Genomic DNA, 15,286 nt, shown 5'->3' with positions numbered 1-15,286 from the left:
AGTTTTAAAACACAGATGCAGGAAATGACTGTAAATGCATCATCTCATTTTCAATTTAAAATGTTGTTTTAAAACAGAAATGCATCAGTGTGGATGCAGCATAAAAGGTGATTTTGTTGGAACAAGGAGCTTGATTCGACAGATCCAGACCCTGATGATGATGAGGATCAACCTGAACCCCAAGAATCCTGAGATGTTCTCTTTAGGTTCTTGCAAGAATCTGGATCTTATCTGGTACTTTTTGATATGAAATTTTACAACGCTGTGTCCTGATTTCATCTTATATGCCGTCATGTTCTGAAATATCTCAAAATCTGGGATAATTTGCACAATCAAACTTTCTGGAGTTTCTCTGTAAATGCTCAGGTTGCACTGGAAGGCAACGTTTGACCTCTGTGTTGATTGAGGCACTTTGTCTTTGGCACTTTGACTTTACACCTTGAACCCTTCGCTCCTGAGCCGGATGAGAGTTTAAAGTTTGAAACAGGTTTATCTTTTGTCTCACACGCTGCTTTCATCTTTGTCTCCTTGACTTTTATCCGGTCTACACGTCTCCGTTTCCTGCCCGGGTAAATAGGCCTTCTTCTCGTCACCGTCTGAGTGCGGCGCTCCGTTTCGTAGCTTCCCGAGGTCGCCCAGAGGCAGCCGGGTGGAGCTGTATGCCAGCGGCGGGATGGTGTTCACCAGTATGAGCTGCAGAGGCTTCTTCTGCGGCTGGTACTGGCAGCGAATGTAGCGTAGGAACGCGGCGCGGTACGTTTTGTTGAACAGTGTGTAGACCAGAGGGTTGACCGCCGACGACAAGTACCCAATCCAGACGAAAACGTTCAGCAGACGTCCCATGAGTTCGGCGTCACACACGGCCTTGTCGCATACCACCATCAGTACATTGGTGATGAAGAACGGACACCACATGACCACGAAGAGGAAGAACACCACCCCAAGGACCTTGGACGCCTTCTGCTCGTTGCTGATCGACTGCATGGTGCGACGGCCAAACAGAGAGCCCGAGACGCTCCCGCGGGCACCGCCCAGGCCGCTGCTGCTCCCTCTGCCGCCGGCCTCGCGGCTGATGGAGCGTCTGAAGAGTTTCTCAGAGGACAGCGAGGTCTGCGGTAAGAAGCTCAGGGTGAAAGTTGTGCTCCACTTGGGCCGCGGCACCAGCTGGTCCAGGCAAAGGGTAGCCTCGTTCTGCAGGGCGTTGATGGTCAGGAAGTAGGTGACGACCATGATGATGAGGGGAATGAAGAACGCCACGAAGGAGCCGACCAGCACAAAGTTGTCGTCTGACAGGACGCAGCTGCCATCTTTGTTAATAACCTTGGAGTGGTCTCTGAGACCCAGCACAGGTATCGGCATCGAGATCCCTGCAGAGGATGAAACACAAATAGAGCAGTGACATAGATATACGTATATGTGAATATATGTGTATGTGTGTGAGGAGGTCAGTGACAGGAAAGCTGGATAATTATCTGCAGTGGTTCACCAACCAACCGACTGACCAACCAACCAACCAACTGACCGACCGACCGACCAACCGAACAACCAACCAACTATCCAAACAACAGACCAACCAAACAACCAACCAACCAACCATCTGACCAGCCATCCAGCCAGCCAACCAACCAACCAACCAACCAACCAACCAACCAACTAAACCACCAGCCAATCAACCAACCAACCAACCAACCAACCAACCAACCAACCAACCAACCAACCAACCAACCAACCAACCAACCAACCAACCAACCAACCAACTAAACCACCAGCCAATAAACCAACTATCCAAACAACTGGCCAACCAACCAACCAACCAACCAACCAAACAACCAACCAACCAACCAAACCACCAGCCAATCAACCAACTATCCAAACAACTGGCCAACCAACCAACCAACCAACCAACCAACCAACCAACCAACCAACCAACCAACCAACCAACCAACCAACTATCCAAACAACTGACCAACCAAACAACCAACCAACCATCTGACCAGCCAGCCAGCCAACCAACCAACCAACCAACCAACCAACCAACCAACCAACCAACCAACTAAACCACCCACCAACCAACCAACTATCCAAACAACTAGCCAACCAACCAACCAACCAACAGCCAACTAACCAACTATCCAAACAACTGACCAACCAACCAACCAACCAACCAACTAAACCACCAGCCAATCAACCAACTATCCAACCAACCAACCAACCAACCAACCAACCAACTACACCACCAGCCAATCAACCAAATATCCAAACAACTGGCCAACCAACCAACCAACCAACCAACCAACCAACCAACCGACCAACCAACCAAACCACCAGCCAATCAACCAACTATCCAAACAACTGGCCAACCAACCAACCAACCAACCAACCAACCAACCAACTAAACCACCAGCCAATCAACCAACTATCCAAACACCTGGCCAACCAACCAACCAACCAACCAACCAACCAACTAAACCACCAGCCAATCAACCAACTATCAAAACAACTGGCTGTATTTACTACTTTAACAACATTGATGATGGACAGTAAACTAGTGTGACTAAGTGACTTTTAGTTAGTTGGGTGGGGACAAACAACCTTTATATATCATTTTCCATCCATGTGTTCCTGCAGGACACAGCAGGAGGTTCTGTCAGAGCAGCTTATCGAACAGTTCAATATTAACTGTGTTAAATTTCACATGAAGTCTGAGGCTGAACTGTGTCTCTGTCACAATGTGGGAGGAAAGAGTTGGTTTCCAGCTGCTCCGCATGTTCTCTGTCCTCTGCACTTTAAGTATAATATAAATTCATCCATTATGTTTCCAGAGATGGAGTTTGCTGTGAGTCCTGATCTCTGTGGTGAGGCTGGAATAAAATTTTCAATTTTTTTTTATTATGCATTTATATTTTATAACAGGACCTGGGTAGAAGGAGATAAACTGAGTCTTCCTCATTACCAACTCATATCACCCAGGAAGTGGGTGAGAGACTGAGAGAGGAATAAAGGGCAGGAGGGGAGGAGATGGACAGACACAATGAGGGTGGACAGGAGGTCCAGAGACAGATATTTCTCATTAGGACTCAGTGGTTTGACAGAAAACCAGCAGGACTGGTTCAGTCCCCAGAAACAAATATTTATTTTATGTATTTTCCATCCCTGTCAGACCTGTTTCAAACTCTACATTGATTCTATTTCAGAGTTTTTATCACTGGAAACTGAACATGTTTGAGTTTTGGAGATGAAAGATGTCATTGACGTTGTGACCAACACTTTTTTGAAGACGATTTATAAATGTTTAATCACACACATTCAACTTCAATGTCATAAATTTCTCGGCGATTGCTCTAAGACTTCAAGGAAAGCTCTGCTTCCTCTGAAATGTCAAACAATAAAAAGTCAAATATGAACTGTTGTGTTTACATTTCATCGACTAATTTGCACGTGTCAATGGGCAAGTGCAATCGAACTGAGCTAGCTGGCTACTGTTGTATTTTATTATGTCATATTTTATCACGACTGGGTTTAGTATGTGTTGTCTTTTTGCTATTGTTCACTGAATGGTCTAAGACAGATTTCCTATTGGGACAATGTAGTCTATCCTATCCTATCCTAAAAATGCATTAGAACACATTCAACTTTAACACGAGTTCGAGTCAGCTACTTATCACAGGTCGACTGATGCGAAGTCTGACAATAAGGAGACTCACATCTTTACTTGATTTTTGGGCTACACCATCTCTCTATTTCCATCCCTTACGAAAAGGGGTGATCTAGGAACCTCTTGTATTTGAAACCCAAAAACCCCCCAAAAAACCTTTAGGACTTCAAAGCTGCACAATCCCGATCACAAGTCACATGTGGTGTAGCCTGAACTGTTCACCTGTCAGACGCCTTTGAAGTGAAATAACTGGATTCAGCTCATACGGCTGCACAGACGACCTGTGGGTTCACCTTCTTCTTCTCCTTGAGACCTTTCTGGGTAACTGCCTTATGTTTTACTTTCAACTACTTCTTTTGATTCTCACCTTCACACCAGAGTTACGTACATCAGATGACTGAGAGAAATCACAGGGTTTTTTTTTTTTTAACAAAATGACAGCAGTGTAATAAAAAGCACTTAAGTGAGTCATATTTCAAAATGAGGGGTTTTCAGCGGCTGTCGTCGGATCACTTTTCAGGCTGCGGCGTTTCTCTTAAACCTCTCTGCTGCAATCTGACATCAAATCCAGAAAGTCTCCATCCCCTCCGTCTCTTCTCTTCTTTTTCTTCTCCTTCATCTCCTTTGTGTCTCACTTGATCCTCTTTAATCTTTTCTCCCACTCGTCGTGTCAAGTTTTTTTTTTTTGTGTGTGTGTGTGTGTGAATGTGTGTCTCTTGTTTCATGTATTTAGAGCAGCGAGGTGCCGTCAGGGACAGAAGGAGGAAGAGGAAGAAGAGGAAGGAGAAGAGAAAAAAGACTTTTAAAAAATGCCTTAGTTTTCAGTGATGTCAGTGTGAAGGATGCTCGGGGGGTTTTATCAGAGGAGCACAGTGACTCTAGGAGCACGAGTAACCTTGACAAATAAATAACATTTGATCAGCTGGATATGAGGGGTTTGAGGCTAATAATGATATTTTCTGTGTCTTTATTTCCTCCTCTGTCTCCGTCTGTCAGCCTCAGCACCATCACCATCAGCCTCCAGCGGCACCTCGACATTTAGCCTGAATATTATCATCCCGGATTTTTAATATCAGCAGCACATGCTCGTCCTTGAGTTTCAGGGTCTGACAGCTCTTATTACTGTGCTGCGTCTGCTCGATCAACCGTCAATCATGCAGCACAGCGGGCAGGACTCCAAGGTTGTTTTCCTGTGTAGTTTTGCAGGATTTTGTGTTTGTTTGTTGTTGTTTTTCTAAATAAGCAGCGAAACAAACAGTTTAACACACCAGGCTACACATGACTCTTGGCTGTATGTTTGTATTAAGCTCTATACAGTATAAAGGTAGATGTTTGTATTAAAGCTCCATACGGTATAAAGGTAGATGTTTGTGTTAAAGCTCCATACGGTATAAAGGTAGATGTTTGGATTAAAGCTCCATACAGTATAAAGGTAGATGTTTGTGTTAAAGCTCCATACGGTATAAAGGTAGATGTTTGGATTAAAGCTCCATACAGTATAAAGGTAGATGTTTGTATTAAAGCTCCATACAGTATAAAGGTAGATGTTTGTGTTAAAGCTCCATACAGTATAAAGGTAGATGTTTGTGTTAAAGCTCCATACAGTATAAAGGTAGATGTCCATGTGTAGTGTGATTATAAAGCAGCTCTAGGTTCTACATTAATACTGTGAAAGTATCAAAGCCTCAGTCCACAGAGAAATGCAAACAGCCTGTATTCAGAAACTGAGCCTTAAAACCAGCCGTCAGGACTTCCTGTCACTTTGTGATGTCACAACAAAGCAGTGACCCAAAGCCCTGCTATCCAACAACTTGCAGGATTTGGTTTCTCTGAGTGTTTTATTCTGGAATCAGTTCCATTTCTTTATTGGATCGCTTTAGAAAACAGTCAGCGAGAGGCTCAGAGCCTCATCCTCTCCTCTGATTGGCTGATACTAACCTGTTGTCACTAGATCTGAGAGGAGATTGAAAACTACACTGAGAGTTTTTTTTTTTAAAGATCTTCTTATGGGTCAACATTTCAAAATAAAAGACAGAAGAAGTGTAAAATATGAAGATTTAAAGTGTTTATGACACAGAACTGAAAATCAACATTAAACTTTGAAGTTGATTGAAAACAAAACATGGCTCACATCAGTATTTAGCGTCAGTCAGTGTCAATTTCTGTCATTTGTTCAAATAAACTTCAGCAAGAGGTAAAAAAAAAGAAAATAAAGAGTGACGTGTGTGCGTGAGTGTGTGTGTGTGCGCTCACATCTGTCAGACTCGACTGAGCGGAAAAGTGAAAACAAGCCTCGCAGGAAATTGGCTGTAATGAATGTGGTTTGTGTCAGAAGATGTTTCCACCTCACTGAATCAATATTTGTCGAGTTCATGTTCCAATTCATAAACGTGTGTTCGTCCTGAATTAGCAGCTTCACAATCACACGGCGTCGCACAACTGCAGTCACAACGCAACGACGAGTCTCAGTTCATTACTGTCAGTCCTTCATAGTACTTCCTGTCTCACCTGTCGTCATGACACCCGTTGTCATCCTCATCCTCTTCCTCCTCACTCTGATGCTTAAACTCACAGGTCAGATCCTACTATTATTAATCAGGAGTATTGTTCATATCAGTGTCTTTAAAGATCAATGAAGACATCAATCAACATGTTTTGATTATTGATCAAGCAGCAACTTGAGAAGCTGAAACAGAAGCGCTGAAAACTGCAGTTCCTCCAATGGCCACTAGAGTCGGAAAAAAATGCTCTGTTCCCCTAATATTTCCTCTCCGATGAGATATTATCCATCTTACTGTCTCGTTTTCTCACTGTGCATATATTTATATTAATGCTTATTTTATTTCTCTTGAGCACATTGAATGAGCTGTGAAAATGCACTATTTCAAATCTCGTCATAGACTCCCATGTTAAAATCACCAAGTCCTCCTCCATCAGTTTAATATTAAATACCGTGATAATTATGTATTTGTAAAAGCAGCTTAAAGCCTAAACACACAGTCTAATGTTGTGAATGTTAATGTCTGCTGTAAAGATAATTACTGACATTTGATTACATTTACTTTATTTCTTTAAAAAAACACAATTATTTGTCATTTATTTAAAAAAAAAGAAAGAAAGATGTAACCCTGATTCAGTCCAGTGAATTTTCCTTAAACTGTGAGTAGTTAATAAGGTGGAACAGTGAAGTGCAGCATGTGTTTCATGGAGAATTACATTTGTAAAGAAATGCATGAACGGTCTGGATTATGTAATTTTGGATATGTACACACACACACACACACACACACACACACACACACACTCACATACACTCATGCATTATCAGCATGAATTCACGGGTGCCAGTGTGTGCACATACACCCCCTCCTGATGTTAAGTCCAATCAGATCATAGTGTAACCACGACTCACATTAGCAGGCTCGACTTAACGCCAACCGCCACGCTCCCACAGGGAAACCAGAGCTCCTTCCTCCTCCTCCTCCTCCTCCTGACAAAACTCGAGGAGAAAACCGAGGCCCGGAGTGCAGATCGGATCTTAAAGGGATAGTTCACCCAAAATTCTAATTTCACTCATTATCTATTCACCCTCATGTCGACTAAGGGCTGTGAGAATTTTCAGAGTTATCCGTGCCTTTACAGGGGGGCTCCGCGCAGCAGTATTTGTCCATATAATGGTTGTGAATGGATACCACTTTTCTTCGTCCAAAAAGACACACCAAAAAACATCCAAATACCTCCATACTGCTCGTCTGTAATGTCCCTCTTGTATTGAAGTCAGTGCAAATCACGCAAGATTTGGAAGAGCAGTGAACTGAGACACTGGGAGCTTCCGTTACAAACAAGCTTAAAATATAGACTTATTTCATTTTTTTCGGAAAACAATTTCTCATGTCGGGGCTTCAATACAAGAGGGACATTACAGACGAGCAGTATGGAGGTATTTGGATGTGTCTTTTTGGATGAAGAAAGTTGGTATCCATTCACAACCATTATATGGACAAATACTGCTGTACGTAACTCAGAGAAGGAACGGAGGACTCTGAAAATTCTCACAGCTCTTAGTTGACATGAGGGTGAGTAGATAATGAGTGAAATTTGAATTTTGGGTGAACTATCCCCTTAAATTTTACACTTGTAAGTAAACCTGCAGTAATCTCATTGGGCTCGTGGGCGGCGTGTTTGGCCTGGGGGGGGCGCGACCTGCTGCCCTCCACGCTGACGTCACATTGTCAACTCTGTGGAGCCTCAGCTCAGTTGCATCACTGCACAGCTGCTTTATATATATTATATTATATATTTTTAAGCTTCAGCCTCGAGTTCTTTGCAGCTACATGTTAAAAACTGTAGAAAATAATCAGCTCAGAGAGCGAGTGGGAGTCGAACAAACCGCTCACAGGGAGAGAAGCGGCTCGACGCACGGAGCTGGAGACTCTGCCAACGTCGACCACAACACCGCACTAATTACAAAGTGAAGCCACAGCGTCGCTCTCTGAGGAGCACGCTGAGGTTTTTTATCCATTATCTACAAATTATCCTCTTCATCCTCTTCAGTGATTTTACACCTGCTGCTTCTACACCGACGTCCTTCAGAGGCGTCTTCTTTTATCAAAGTTTTAGAGTTTTACAGCTCCACGTTTTCTTCTCCTTCTGTGTTTTCTTTGAAGGGTTGATCCCTAAGAAGATCTAAAAAAAATCATCTCAGAGTAGTTTTTCTGTCACCTCTCTCAGCTTCTCTCTGGAGCTCTAGTAATAACCACTGTCAGCCAATCAGAAGAGAGGAGGCTCTGAGCCTCTCTTTCTGAGTGATCTAATAAAAATATATAAAGAAAATACAGCAGATTTCAGAATAAAACACCAAGAGAAACCAAATCCTGCAGGCTTAAGCTGACTGCTTTGTTATGACATCACAAAGTCACAGGAAATCCTGGCTCCGTTTCTGACATATCTGATAAACAACAGTTGTACTGGTAAAATGCAGACTTAAAGCAGAAGTAAGTGGTCCGGTCGTTTTCGCTAATGCTGCGTTCCAGGCAGGCTTTTGAAATCGTAAATTACAGCTTCAAGTCACAACTTACGACTTTGTAGCGTTCCAGGCAACCCACTCGTGTTTTTCCGACCTGTTTTACCGGTGAAAGTCACTATAACGGCCACTCGTAACTTCTGACCCGTGAACTCGTACCAGATCGAACTTGTATGACTTCATAGGTCGGAAAAACACGAGTTTCCTTGAACGCACCATAACAGTCCTCGTCCCTACGTCGCCACATTCACGGCGTCCCTTGGCTGCACACACAGCCCTGCATGCCGTTCTCTCTCCTTATTGGATAAAAACTGTAGGATACGATAAATGTTTTCTCCTGGGCTCAGAGCAGAGCAGAGTGACTGACAGACCCGTGTTTCAGACCAAACACTCTATGTAAGTGATTGCTGTCGGAAGATATAACTATTTAAGTCTTATATTAACACAAATATATCACTTCTGCTTTAAACTGTGCAAATGTCCATTTGTCCATGCAACTACTATGAACTTTTTTAAAATTATGTCTATATTCAATCTTAAAGCTTGTTTTTATCCACTTTAATTTAATTTAAATACATGCAATTATTGGATTTTTGTTTAAATATTTAATATTCTGTATGAACTTTAATTAGGCTATTCAGTATTAAGTTTCTTGTTTCTGCAAACTAGAAGTAAACATAATACAAAATGAAATAGTGTCAGTTCATGGGGCTAATTTGGTCTTTTGTTTAGTGTTAATTACCGTAATGTGTTTGAACTATTTCAATATTTTGTTAATGGAAATTAATTTCTGAGTATCATTTGTTTCTGGGGTCACATTCCCTTTTTTCTATTTCCATTATTTTGTTTTTTAATTAAACCTATTGGTGAAAGATGGTTTAACAGAATACACACATAACAAATAGGCCTACAATTTTCTTAAATAAAAATTGTTGACATAGGAACATGTTGGACATGCGTTTTTAAGCCCCTGAGCTGATGTGCAGACAGCACTCCACCTGAAACTAATCCCGTATATGTTATATTATATCTGTGTGTATTAACTGTGTATTATGTCAGAGGAAAGTTTTCCTGCTTGAAGCAGAAGTGACAGTATGGAATTAAAAATAAACAACTGAGAATAATCAAAGTGAAGAGGCGAGTCAGAGCTGACAAAACATGTCAAATGCTCATTTTGACTTGAGGGTTTCAGGTGAAGCAGAATAACAGTGGTTGGCAGTATCATACATCAAGTTAAAGGCAGGTGGTAGTCAGAGGATCAGGTGGTCTCTCTAAGGTTTAAAACTCTCTGCACTGAGAGAAGCTTCAACACTACAGTTTGATTAATGTGAAGGACAAACTCTGACTGTGGCCGTTTGTTGTTTATTTTCCTTTTTCCACACACTTCAATACCACTAAGTGCAAAGTTGGACGTACTGGAGCTCACAGTTTCTCAGTCTGAATTGTAACTGTGATGAATCTGTCTCATAAAAAAATGTTTTCTTGAAACATTTGAGAGGGACGTACAAAAGCAACTGACATTTTCTAACTTTGGTCATATAAGTTTAGCTATAGCCTTAAATTTTACCTTACTGTTGTTGACTACTCATTTTAGCCTTAAGTTACAATTCAGTTAATTTTAGTGTGTAAACTAGTTCCTATCCTAGTTCCTAGTACTGACTTACTTCTGACTTAGGTCTGAATTTGCAGTTGAGCCAACTAGTTTTTAATTTGGCCTAGAGTTATAGCTGGAGGCAGGATTTGAAGGTTGACTACGTCACAGTGTTGCGACAAGGCCTGTCTCAATCTTAAGACTTCTCTAAATGTGGCCAAGGCCCTCCTTTGCCTGTTCTAGGAGGATTAACTGCACATCCTTCATGACCTCCCGTATCCAACGGTTCTTTGCACACCATTATTATTTGCCATCCACCATGCCAACTAGTGGTTGCCCGCTGAGCAGGGCTCTTATTCTGAGGAGCCATTGGAAGTGTAAAAAAGCCGCCACTTTCAAATGTTTAACGTTAGGACGTTGATTGAGTTTGGACGCTATCAGGAAATGCTCAGAAGGCTTGACCGCTCCATTTACCAACAGTTGACGCAGCCGTTAGCGGTGCCTCGGAAGGAGCTGGTAAATTGTGACGTAAGATATAAGTTTCAAATGTTAGCCTTCCGTCAACTTAAGATGTAAATTACAGCAGCCAACTATCGTTAGCCAGTTTTTAGCCTTAAGTTACAGTTTAGCTGCTGGCTGATTTCAGATTTACAACCTGAGTTACAGTTAAGATAGCTAACAGTTATATATAGCTTAGCTAACTCATTTACATTATCTTCTAACTGGGGGGCGACCGCCATTCCGAAGGACCGCCATTCCGAAGGACCGCCATTCCGAAAATTCCCGAAGGTCCGTCATTTCGAACTTCCCGAGGGGCCGCCGTTCCGAATGTGTTTTATTTTGAAAATTGACCGGATTCTCTCGTGGTTTGACTTCCTGCCCGGCTTGACACGACGCGCCGCAGGGACAGCGCCCGACCGGCCCCTCCCCCTCCCCCTCCGCCTCCAAAGTTTCACCCAGGTGCGAGTCTGATGCATTACATCCATGGTCTGATGCAGCCGCGGCACTCCTGCTGAAAATAAATGTCCTTGCTCTGTGCTTTGGTTAGGTTTAGGCAATGTAGAAAGGAGTTGGTTAAGTTTAGTAAAAAGGTTAGGTAGAGGCCAATAAAATCGCAGTTAATATGTGGAATGGCACCCTGGAACCCTTCTAACTTAAGCCTTTGATTACATTTTAGCAAACGATGGCTCAGTCATGAAGAGTGAGACAATGGAAGATTAGTTGTAGAGATGTGTCTGTTGACATCAATATAAAGTTTATTATTCTTATCTTAATAGCGTTTTGTGTTTTCTGTGGTGAGTTTGCTGCTCAATTGTCATGGTGTATTAGCAGTGTAATTTGTATCAGTTTAAAAGTAGGCTATATTTCCTTTTTTTTAAATTATTATCTGTAGCCTTAAAAATTACTACAGTAAGTTTTATAATTTAAATTTTTTTTTGCATCATCTGTCTAGGGATGAGAGAAGAAAACCGGCTTCTGGCAAACTGCAAATGACTCAACAAAAGAACTAAATCTTTTTTATCATAACTCCCAGTAGAAAGTTTTATCTGCACTACTTCCTCATTCAGTCTGTCCCCCCTCAGCTAAATGTATAAAACTTATCTCCACTAGTAACCAGATCCCAGAGAAAAAGACATGAGAGCATTTATCAACCGGGAGGAGAGCGCGATGAGCCAACCCGAGGTATCGAGCTGTGGATCTGCAGCGCAGACTGACACGGCTTAATGAAGAGGAGGCAACAGGAAGCAAACACAGAACCACGGAGCCGCTCGGAGGCAACAACCAAGGCTGACGACTTAATTTGACGACTTAAACTTAAATTAATGCCTCTATGTTTTTTCTTTTCTGGTCAATAGAGTTTGTAGAAAACACAGAGAGTGGACAGAGTCGTTTGGCCTAATGATCCTGTTTGTCTTTGGTTAATTTCTGGAGCTCTTACTGAACTTATTCAGGCACAAGCACATTTCTTTGAACATGGTTAATTGGACTTAAAATAAAAGTCCTGTTATGTCGACAAGCTTCAGTGGATCCAGTTGAATCCCACTGTTGGACTGCGTATTATAACATTGGTTGTTAGAGGGATAGTTCACCCAAAATTCAAATTTCACTCATTATCTACTCACCCTCATGTCGACTAAGGGCTGGGAGAAGTTTCAGAGTCCTCCGTGGCTTCTCTGAGTTACAGGGGGTCTCGGCGTAGCAGTGCATGTCTATATAACGGTTGCAAATGGATACCAACTGTCTTCGTAAGAAAAAGACACACCAAAAAACATCCAAATACCTCCATAGTGCTCGTATGTAATGTTCTTCTTGTATTGAAGCCCCGAAATGCTAAAAGTCTATATTGCAAGCTTGTTTGTAGCGGAAGCTCCTCTTCCCAGTTCGTCAAATTTGGAGCTTCGAGAAGCTTCCGCTACAAAACAAGCTTGATATATAGACAATTTTGCATTTCGGGGCTTCAATACAAGACATTACAGACGAGCAGCATGGAGGTATTTTGATGTTTTTTGGTGTGTCTCGTTGTTACGAAGACAGTTGGTATCCATTTGCAACCGTTATATTGACATGCACTGCTACACCGAGACCACCTGTAGCTCAGAGAAGCCACGGAGGACTCTGAAACTTCTCCCAGCCCTTAGTCCACATGAGGGTGAGTAGATAATGAGTGCAATTTGAATTTTGGGTGAACTATCCCTTTAATATTCATTTGTTATAATCTGTCTTTTCCCTGCATCCACAGCTCTGTAGCCTATAACCTACCTGCAGTGGCGTGCACAGACTTTTTGAAGGGCAGGGGCGAAAAGGAAAAAAAAGGGCACCTAATAGCGCGTCCTCGCCACTGAAGAGGGCACTTTAGCATGCGTTTTGGCTCCTAGATGTGGCTCCTAGAGGCCACTTTCAGGGCTGCCAAGTTTCAGAAAATGACAAGAGTGAGACTGTAGCGACATGGTGCGTTTGGCCGGCGACCATAGGTCGGCGGCGAAAAAAATTTGGCCTTTTTTAACGTTGATTTGGCCTGTTTTATAATATCGATATCTTAAGACTAAAAAACGTCGATGTGGCCTGTTTTAACACGTGTTTTGGCTCCCAAGAGGGCACTTTAGCACACGTTTTGGCTTCCAAGGGCACTTTAACATGTGTTTTGGCTCCTATAGGGCACTTTAGCACACGTTTTGGCTCCTATAGGGCACTTTAGCACACGTTTTGGCTACCATGAGGGCACTTTCGCACACGTTTTGGCTCCTAGAGGGCACTTAAGCACGCGTTTTGGCTCCTAGAGGGCACTTTAACACACATTTTGGCTCCTAGAGGGCACTTTAACACACATTTTGGCTCCTAGAGGGCACTTTAGCACACGTTTTGGCCCCCATGAGGACACTTTAGCACGTGTTTTGGCTTCCAAGAGGGCACTTTAACGCGCGTTTTGGCTCCCAAGGGGCACTTTAGCACGCGTTTTTCAACAATTGGGCCACGAGGGGGGGCGACCGCCCCCCCTGCCCCCCCCCTGTGCACGCCACTGCCTACCTGTGTGTGAGGTCAGGTGAGTTGTGCATCTACTTGACCTGATCATGAGCAGAATTAGTATACACAGGTCAAACAGAAAGGAATTATGGGTAAACCAAAGGACAACTTTGAAGTGGGAGGTCGCAGGGTGCTGAGGTTCCTCTCTAATGAAGTCCACCAGGACTGAGGGTGGTGGACTTTGTTTTTTTTACTGCCAATATCAACACTGCTGAGACAATGAGTTACAGGGTCGGAGACTTTTGTACATCTCCATGGAAACAACGAGGCCTTCAGGTCCTGAACCTCTGGCGTGACGGCGACGGTGAGCACGATGGACTATATGCACAGCTCCACTACTTCCTGAACTTAATGCTGCTCCTTTGTTTCCTGTCTTACATTATTGGACAAATTGAGTAATCCAGGTGTGTCTGAGTAGTCACAATGGTCAGACACACCTGGATTTGTCCAATAATGTAAGACAGGAAACAAAGGAGCAGCATTAAAGGGATAGTTCACCCAAAATTCAAATTTCACTTATTATCTACTCACCCTCAAGTCGACTAAGGGCTGGGAGAAGTTTCAGAGTCCTCCGTGCCTTCTCTGAGTTACAGCGGGGCTCGGCGCAGCACTGCATGTCCATATGACGGTTGCGAACAGAACCCACTTTTCTTCGTCCAAAAAGACACACCAAAAAACATCCAAATACCTCCACACAGCTACACAGCTCGTCTGTAATGTCCGCCAAATCTCGCGAGATTTGGACGGACCAGGAAGAGCAGTGCTGGGAGCTTCCGCTACAAACAAGCTTAAAATATAGACTTATTTAATTTTTTTCGGAACAATTTCTCATGTTGGGGCTACAATACAAGGCGGACATTACAGACGGGCACTATGGAGGTATTTGGATGTTTTTTGGCGTGTCTTTTTGGACGAAGAAAAGTGAGCTCCGTTCGCAACCATTATATGGACATGCAGCGCTGCACGGAGCCCCGCTGCAACTTCTCCCAGCCCTTTGTCGACATGAGGGTGAGTAGATAATGAGTGAAATTTGAATTTTGAGTGAACTATCCCTTTAAGTTCAGGAAGTATTGGAGCTGTGCATAGAGCCCATAGTCACAGATAAAGTGTGAATGTCCTGAACATTTGAATTCAGCCTCAAAGAACGAGTCACACAAAGGTCACACGACGACCCTTTGCCCCTCATCCTCGTCTGCAGGAGCATCGCTGTAATGAGCGACACCAGGTTGTTCTGACTTATTTAAAGCTGAGCTACAGACTCCTGCTGTGTCTGTGATGAATCACTGACCATGTTTTTAAATCTGACATGACTCACCTCATGACTCATGTATCAGACAGTTTCAGTATCACTAACCTGCTGCTGTGATTGTGGCGTTCACACTGAACGACTGACTGTCTCATCATTCACTCGTTTTCTACGAGAGCAGGAAGTGATTTTAAAAAAAGCTCTTCAATCAGTCACATAGCAAAAGTACAGAATCCGCCTCGTTTTGTG

At 43.0% G+C, this 15,286-nt stretch overlaps 1 protein-coding gene across 1 annotated transcript in view; it reads right to left on the bottom strand.

The window, feature by feature from the left end:
- Positions 1–349: 349 nt before the first annotated feature.
- htr2aa (5-hydroxytryptamine (serotonin) receptor 2A, genome duplicate a) overlaps positions 350–15,286 on the bottom strand; it is a 56,576-nt gene continuing 41,639 nt past the window's right edge. The window contains exon 3 of the mRNA XM_085766221.1: positions 350–1,367. Within this exon, the coding sequence (XP_085622347.1) occupies positions 502–1,367 (866 nt within the window). The 3' untranslated portion in view covers positions 350–501. The remainder of the gene's footprint in view (positions 1,368–15,286) is intronic.

This window comes from Trachurus japonicus, chromosome 21, assembly GCF_045865225.1.
Source record: "Trachurus japonicus isolate A0001 chromosome 21, Traja_1.0".
NCBI classification, from domain to species: Eukaryota; Metazoa; Chordata; class Actinopteri; order Carangiformes; family Carangidae; genus Trachurus; species Trachurus japonicus.
Note: the sequence above shows the minus strand (reverse complement) of the source record. Positions and strands in the feature narration are given on the sequence as shown.